At 35.5% G+C, this 8,642-nt stretch overlaps 1 protein-coding gene across 1 annotated transcript; it reads left to right on the top strand.

The window, feature by feature from the left end:
• The first annotated feature begins 2,908 nt into the window (after positions 1 to 2,908).
• LOC105157549 (uncharacterized) lies at positions 2,909 to 8,248 on the top strand. The gene is made up of 7 exons (XM_011073958.3): positions 2,909 to 3,643; positions 4,229 to 4,536; positions 4,737 to 5,420; positions 6,080 to 6,208; positions 6,801 to 7,004; positions 7,498 to 7,698; positions 7,880 to 8,248. The coding sequence occupies exons 1-7, from the start codon at positions 3,376 to 3,378 to the stop codon at positions 7,973 to 7,975; spliced, it is 1,890 nt and encodes a 629-aa protein (XP_011072260.1). The 5' UTR covers positions 2,909 to 3,375; the 3' UTR covers positions 7,976 to 8,248.
• Positions 8,249 to 8,642: the final 394 nt, after the last annotated feature.

The raw sequence follows: 8,642 nt of genomic DNA, 5'->3' as shown, positions 1-8,642 counted from the left end.
CACATTCAGCATCCAAATTTAAAGTTGCATGCTTAACTGCACAACACGACCCTGTTCTTTAATATAGAACTTTAAAGATCTAAGGTGAAAAAATACAAATTTAAATTCACTATTTTATATTTTAGAAAGTCAAAATTCAGTCATATTTTCTTGAAGAAAATAATCATATGGACCAATAAGAGACTAAAACTAAAATTTTTGGGTGGTGACGTCAAGAAATGAATTTAAAAAAAATAAAATAATTTTAAACACAAATTTAATCGACCAGCTATAATTCTTTTTTTTTTTTTTCAAAAAAAGACACTAACAAGAACCATGTTAAGCAGTAGTTGTCGTAACTAGGCCTTAAAGCATAACAGACAAATCTTAAAAAGTAAAATTGAACATTTATTTCTTGTCAAGAATAAAGGAAGTAAGCAATAATGTTTTGGGAGATAAAATTAGCACAACATTATGGTTGATTGAATAAGTGTTATGCCCACTTGGATCATCATCTCTAAATCTACACCATTACTCAGATGTTCACATTTTCTGAAAATTCATCTATTACATAATTTTATAAAAAAATAAATAAAAATTATGTGTTGGATCGAATATATATGCACATTATAATTTTCTTTTTATGAGCTTCAGATCAAATCCATCTACAAATATCACAATGATCGAATTACATATATATATTTCTTTTATATTTTGACTTAACTGTAAAAAATTATGTTATCCAATATAATGAGTTAAACGAGTAATGTGCTCGTTTCTTTTAGAAAAACACAATGAGCAAATGTGGAGAGAGAGAGGAAGACTTTTAGGATTAGTTTACTTTGAATGTAGGAATAATTACGTGATAAAATAAATCTGAATTAAATATATGATAAAAAAAGATTGAGATTAGTTGTAGATGGTTTACTTTGATAAAGAGGTTGATGGTTCTGCATCTTTCAGTTCTCTATTTTATTTTATTTTTTTATTTAAATGGACAATTAAGAGACTGATCACGAATTTATTTATCAATCAATATATTTAGCTTTTTCCTCATTGCTATGCCGAAGTTTACTTGAATTATTTTACTCTTATTTTTTTAATTTTTGACAGTTGATAAATCTCGCTACAAGTAAAAGATACATTGAAAAAAGGTAGTTCAATGACAAATATTACCAGTTGATCTCTGCAGGGGAGGAGCTAGAGCAAGGGAAGAAGAAGACAAAGGGGGCGCTGATTGGGGGAGGAGGAAGATCGAGTAGGGGGAAGAAGACGACCATGAAGTTGAAGACGATGGAGGGTCTATTTGGTAATTTTACTGGTTATCAAATTTTACTATTTGAATTGAATTATTCAATCGCTATAGTAAATAACAGCAAATTTATTTTCAAAACTCGAGTCTCCATCCTGCAATGTAAATAATTCAATAATCTATACAATATTTTTATTCAATTTAATAAGTCAAAATATAGGGCCTTAGGAAAGAAAATCTAAAATAAAATTGAATTTAAATATAAATGACTTTTAGTTTAGGTGATCATCAGGTCAAAAATTCAATCCAAATTTCAAAAAACAACTCCCACCAATTTAAATTAAAAAAAAATAATAATTTTGAAAAATGCGACCGTTAGAGTGGAGGTTCAAATGGGGATTTGAAGAGAGAGAAGAAGAAAAGGGAGAAGACAGGGTGTCATGGGACGCCACGTGGAGACAAAGAGAAGGACAGGCTAGAGCCAGAATTGTGGGGTCCACTTGGAGACGGTGACCCATTAACTGCGTCATAATATTTAAGATTTCTGGTCCCCCACCACCACACCATCCCTTCTGTTACTAACGGTCACGTTTATTCGGCCGCCGCTGCCTTTGGAATTTTCACCCTCCTGCTAACCGCTTCAATTCCTTTTTTTCTTTTTTGGCACTGCTTGCTATATTTCCCTAATTGCCCTCTCCTTTTTCTCTTTTTACTAATTGCCATTTTAAATATTTATTTAAAAAGAAAAAGAGATACGTGTGAAAATTTTAATGTGCACGTATATATAATAAAAAAATATTTTGGATAAAAATTCAGATTGAGTTCTTTCATATTATATATGCATATTATTATTTGGATTTGAATTATTTAATTTTATTTTGTTTTTAATTGAAAATCTCGGAGGAAGGGCATTTCCGTCATATGAAAAGTTACTTTTTTTTTTTTTTTAAAAATCTTGGGGATGCACAAAAGAGAAAAACACAAGGGCAGATGCGTCCAATAACAAAGCTGACAGGCATGCAAAACACCAGCTTTAGGAGGGGCATGGGAATCAACTCTATAATCTCTTCTCTCTCTCTCTTTTTTTAGTACGACGAATTTTTTAATATTTAATATAACTGTAAATGTTATTTTTTAAGAAAATATTTAAAAAGTAACTGTTATAATATTCTATTATATAGATTATTTATTTGATAGTCGTTAATTTTATGAAATATTTGAAACTTTTAAACAATGAAGAATTAGTCGATGCCGACACAGAGTTAGTCGATGCTTATTCTCCAGATATCGTCATTTTTTTTGGTAAATTTTCAAACAACAAAAATATATATTTATAATTATGATAAATTTTATAAAAAAGATTCTTATATATAAAATTTTAGTCCCAATCTTTAATTATAATATAGTCTGATGTGTATATATGGAATAATATTATTTTATGATAAAAGATATGAAACAATGAAAATTTGAGCACGGAAATAATATTGTGATAATAATATTAATCGCATTATTTTTCCCACTACTTATCATATTTTTTCAATATATTCTTTAGGATATTTTTTTGAAATTCAAAATGTTAAAATGAGGTCTTATTTTATTAATTATTTATTCGACAAAACTAAGAAAACAACCTTAATTTTTAATACACGCAAAATACACTGATTCTCACTCACTCTCTCTCTCATCAAAGCGACCTCAATTTTTTTAAACACGCAGAACACACACTGATTCTCCACTTTCTATCTCACGCACAAAAACGGAGGAGAGACAAATTACAAGGAAATTAAGAACTTGGGACGATATAAAATAGTATATATCATTATTCTGAAGGAAAGGGGTAAGAAAAAGCAGACAAAGATTATTACTTCTCTGTTTTTTCAATCTTTGGAGAAAGCAGAGGATCAGGAAATCCCTGAATTTATTCTAGCGCGGCGTTTGGCGTTAGCGCGAAATCGCCGGCCGTCGTTTCGCAGCCGGGAGATGGCCGTTCGGACCCAGGCGCATCCGGCTATTGTTTCTTCTTACAGGGTCTTGATTTTCTTCCGACACCGCATTGCCAGCGGCCCTACTTGAAAAAAGTTTCAAATTGATTATTGCTTTCATTTTTGAGTTTGTTGTTCCAAGAAAGGAAACGGGAAGCAAATATGGTGGTGAAGGGCAGTTGTTGGTGGGAGAAGCTCCGGAGGGGCGTACGGACGGTGTATTTCATGGTGGTGATGGTGGCGTCGCTTCTGGTGGTCTCATTGCCGGTGGTGGTCTCGGTGGCTGACGCCGTTTTGCCTTGTTTGTTAATTCCCAGCTTCACGTGTGTAAAATGTTATAGTTTTAGGGAGCATTTGCAGAGATACGCGTTCAAGAGCTCGCTTATGGATATTCCCCTTGTTTCCATCATCAGATCTCTCATCATCACCTGTATGTTCTCGATCTTGCTTTCCTATTTGGTTGTTTCCAGCAACATTGTTCAGATTATTGTGTCTAGGGTTGATTTTACTTTCTCATTGTGCTTCTATTTTGTTTGTCTGTTTCCTTTTCCGTCATTGTGAGAACTTGGTGTTAATATGGCTAATGGCGACAAGATGGCGATTCAAGATTTGAATGCTTTTCTATTTTGGCTATGTATTTTATGACCTGAAGTGTGAATTCACATATTCTTGATGTTATGATAGAATTTTAGTGTGGATGGTATTTGAAATTCCCTTTTCAGAAACTTGATTATTATGCTTACATTTTGTTTTCTTAGCTAGCATTTTAATATTTCTTTCAGTTCAAGAAGTTTGGGTTAGAGCAAATGATTTTCTTTCGGACAAACCTTATCTGGGTTCAATGTAGAATTGGTAGATTTATTCAAATGATTTGTGTTACAAGTATCATTCAGTTAGATTGCTATTTTAGTTGAGTTTTGGCATGATGGATCAACTATGAGTTTAACAGTTTCAATGGCTTTCTTGAACTTGTGAACATTGATCTGGCTGTTATGGTCTTGTTGAATGCTAACAGGTGTATATTCAATCTGCGATGGGCCAGCACTGTCCCATGGGCCCTATCTTGGAACTGTATCGTTCTGCTCCTTTGTTTCAATACTAGTCCTATCCGTCAAGGCTTGTGTTTTCACTTTCAATTCTCAACTTGAGGCTGAAGCTTCAGCTTCTCTTTCAAGGAAGAGGCTCCATCTGAAGAAATCTTGGGGAATGCCTGTCTTGTTTCTTTCTTCTGTAGTTTTTGCTCTGGGACACATTGTTGTTGCCTACCGCACAAGTTGTAAAGCTAGGAGGAAACTTATTTTTCACCGTGTTGATCCAGAAGCAGTAAGTTCTTCAAAGTTCTGGCCTCTTTCACCATCCAAACCTATTTATGTTCTGCAATTATACCTATTTTGTTCTAGGAGGATTAGTCAAGTTAATCTGGAAATTACTATAATTGGAATTTCAATCTCCTGTTCTTATAAAAGTTGCCTTGAAGAGTAACAGCTTGTAATACAGTCTAATCTCGTCACCTAATCACACAGGTTCTTTCGTGCAAAACGGTTTTCTCTGGTTATCAGAAGGTTCCACGATCACCCACTCCATCTGCTGGAAAATCTTTTAGAAGTGATGGTGAAACAAGGAGAAAAGCACCAGGTTTGGTCCGTGATGATGGGGAGTTTCCAGTTTGTTTACTTGCTGATGTAGACAGCTTATTCATTTCTTGTCAAGGGCTGACAGTTCACTACAAGCTAAGCATGCCAGGATCGCATTACCGTTCCTTGTCCTCCACTACCTTTTTTAACCAGCCTTCCCAAAGCATACCACTAAAAGGTCAATACAATATTCACAGGAGCATCAGTAACCAATTCCATAGCAGCAGTTCCCCTCTCTATACGCCTCTCCTGGACACCTCTCCGACATCTCCACTATCCGAACATGTACCTATCTTGAGCTTAAATGAAAATACTGAGGAGGATGAACAGACCAAACTGAGGCCTCCACCAACAGGACAAGATCTGGAGGCCAATCAACAATTTGGGATTGTTTTAATCCATGGATTTGGAGGGGGAGTCTTCTCATGGAGAAAAGTAATGGGCGTTCTGGCCAGACAAATTGGTTGCACCGTAGCTGCTTTTGACAGGCCTGGATGGGGTTTGACATCAAGGCCAAGAAAGAAGGAATGGGAGGACAATCAATCGAGTAATCCTTACAAGATTGACAATCAGGTGATTATTCTTGCACATAAGTGTTATCTTATGTATTTTAACGTTAATAAGATCAGATGTGTAGAGTACTTGTTCTAAGGCTGGTTATATTCTCATTTGCTGCATTGGCAATTTAAGACCAGATCATGACATCATTTAGTGGTTATTAAAATAGGCGCTACAATAGGACGGAAAGTAGTAAATGTAAAATCTATTTCAAGAAATAATCTCAATCAAGTACTAACAGATACTCGAAGATCATTTACTAACTCTTTCTTTTTCTGTTAAAATTTTGGTTTTAGTCATTAGTTTCTTGTCTATGATGACAGCACTCATTTGGTTACTCAAAAAAAGAACAATTTTGGGAGTTATCTTCTGTGAATTAATAGAATATTTTAAGAACTTTAGTTGTGGTTATGCTTTAAACTCATCTAATCATTTTATCTTATTGCATCATGGCGTGATTATGCTTCTCCAACATAGTTTGATCAATTCCATATATCTGCACAGTTGTGATAGCCCGGGCCAGGTTATTGCAACTCATATGGGTGTGCATCTGCACATCCTCAAGCTAAATACATAATGCATCTACTATACTTTGAAACATGACTTGTTAGTCTAATGTTTTTTCCTATTCTCTATGTCAATGTTTCACCATTTTAGTACATTTTGCGTTTCAGGTGGAGCTGCTTCTTTCCTTTTGCTTGGAAATGGGGTTTTCCTCAGTCGTGCTTGTTGGGCATGATGATGGTGGACTGCTTGCCATGAAGGCTGCACAAAAAGTTCAGTCATCAGCAAATTCTATGAAAGTGAGTCAGCTACCGGTGTAAACTTTGTTAAATACTCTTTTCAAATTGCATACATGCACACCTAAATTGTCATTTTGTGGAACCAAGGTGCTAGTTCTAAGAATGAATGGAGGATATTTTAGGTTCCCGTTTGCTATATACTTGTTAACTTTATTACAAATCATTGTTGTGGATACACTTCTTTTATTTTTGAATGTTTATTTATATTGATGAGATCATAAATAACACGTAAGAAAGTTTTGATAAGGTGAGGTATCATTGTCAAGATGACAAGATGTGAAAGATGAAATATGCTGCATTGTGTTATTTGAAAAAAATCTTTGAAAGCTGATCTATACTGAGATATGGATTTTGATATATGACCACACTGAGGTCAGTTTATCTTTGACTTTGGTCATTGACCATTGGCAAAGTGTATATGAACCAGAGCTCATGTAAGTTCATCTTAGAGGTCTTAAATTTTGAGATGAAATCCCAGAGTGCATTTTTATTGAATTTACAATAATAAAGTGGAGACTATGTGCACCTTTTAGGGAGTAGCTCTGTGAAAGTTGGTTGCTAACTTAATAATTTCATATGGTGTGTTTCTCAGCTTGAAATAAAAGGGGTTGTGCTACTTAACGTAAGCTTGTCAAGGGAATTGGTTCCCTCCTTTGCGAGGATACTATTGCGCACTTCTCTTGGAAAAAAGCACTTGGTGCGTCCTCTTCTTCGAACAGAAATAACTCAAGTGGTTAATCGCCGTGCTTGGTACGATGCAACCAAACTAACCACAGAAGTCTTAAGCCTATACAAGGTATTTTTCCTCTATTTAGAGATACCCTTCCCCTGCCACCTCCCAATTGGGACTTTGTGACCACCTTCGAGTTTGATGTATGCATTTTCGGTGCCTTTTTGGTGAAATACACAATTTTAACTTTTTCACCAGCTGCTTCACATGAAACATCACAGAGAACCCATGCATATGTATTTAATCATGGTGGTCCCTTTTGTTTCTTTATGCCAACAGTGACTGCCGCTTAAATAGTTTCCAAAATTTTGTTCGATCTATTTTTGCATTTGAATTTAGCTGATAGCGATTGGTATGTACTATAGCCCGTTGTGGAGTGTACTAGATGGCCTGTGTGAATGAGAATTACTTTACTCTAGAGTTGCATATCATCCTTAGCAATATTTACTGGTGATTTTCCCCATCAATCTTTTGTTTGAAAGTTAGATATATGCCAGCGAAGTATCATGTGCATCCTTCGTTTAACAATTTATTGTTCCTCTGCTCTGGACTACACCAGGCCCCACTGCATGTAGAAGGTTGGGATGAGGCGCTTCATGAAATTGGAAAACTTTCATATGAAACAGTCTTATCACCACAGGATGCAGCATCACTGCTGAAAGCAGTAGAAACTTTGCCAGTTTTAGTTATCACGGGGGCTGAGGATTTCCTTGTCCCTCTAAACTCTGTCCAAACCATGGCTTCTAAACTTGTAAATTCTGTAAGCTGTCTTCTTACTCTCTTTCATTCCTACTCATGATTGGTCATACTGATAGAGATTTATAACATGGCTTTTCAAACCTTTGGGTATCAGACGTGCTCTTGGTAGGCTCAAATCGTGAAATGAAAGATCAACTTTACCTGAACATCCTCTAACATCCTCATTATTTTCCGTCCTGCAGAGACTGGTAGCGATATCTGGTTGTGGCCATCTTCCACACGAGGAATGCCCCAAGGCACTGTTAGCTGCTCTATCACCTTTCATTGCTAGGCTTTGATTAGAACCAGAAGAAGTGCAGAGCCAATAGAGTTATTACTAGTCATCTTTAAAATATTTAGTTTGTGTTTGACGGCCTCCCTCGTTTTCCTTTTTTTATTTATCACTTTGTTTCTTGTAAATAGTGCAAAAGGAGTGACCAAGTTCATCTCTCCTTTTGGGTATCTCTTTGATGCCTTAGTTTCTATTTCCTGGGTTTTAGTACTTTTTGTTTCACTGTTTTCTATTGAAATGTATTGCTGCCCGAGCTTGTCCTAAAAGCTCACAGTTATTAGCCTCTTGAGACACAAAGAATACATGAAATGTCTGTTGTACACAGACACACACACAAGCAAGTTAGTTGAATTGGATGCGTGCAAATTCAACAGCATGATTTAGCACAGGCAGGAGTAAATTTATAAAGAATTTATCAAATTCATGCCTTACCAACTTCCTGACAATGAGGGAAAGGTTGAGCAGAATATGTAGTCATAACAGGCATCACTATCACTATTTCATCTCTATGTTCCACTTAACTGAAATTTCTTCAACCAAACTCCCTCAATTCTGCAGATCTGAACAGAGATCAGAACTTCACAAATTCTATCAAGTCAAGTTTGCTATAGAGTAGATCAACGGACTTGCCCTCCTCCACAATTTATGTAGCAGAAAATTGGCCTCTTCCCATC

Source organism: Sesamum indicum, linkage group LG3, assembly GCF_026168435.1.
Source record: "Sesamum indicum cultivar Baizhima isolate 11 linkage group LG3, ASM2616843v1, whole genome shotgun sequence".
Classification (NCBI taxonomy): Eukaryota; Viridiplantae; Streptophyta; class Magnoliopsida; order Lamiales; family Pedaliaceae; genus Sesamum; species Sesamum indicum.
The sequence above is the reverse complement of the archived record's forward strand: the minus strand, read 5'-3'. Positions and strand labels throughout refer to the sequence as shown.

Coding starts and splice junctions, on each gene's coding strand:
- LOC105157549 (XM_011073958.3), top strand. CDS start 3,376: ATGGTGGTGAAGGGCAGTTGTTGGTGGGAGAAGCTCCGGAGGGGCGTA. Junction 6,209..6,800: donor CATCAGCAAATTCTATGAAA/GTGAGTCAGCTA, acceptor TGTGTTTCTCAG/CTTGAAATAAAAGGGGTTGT. Junction 7,005..7,497: donor AAGTCTTAAGCCTATACAAG/GTATTTTTCCTC, acceptor GGACTACACCAG/GCCCCACTGCATGTAGAAGG.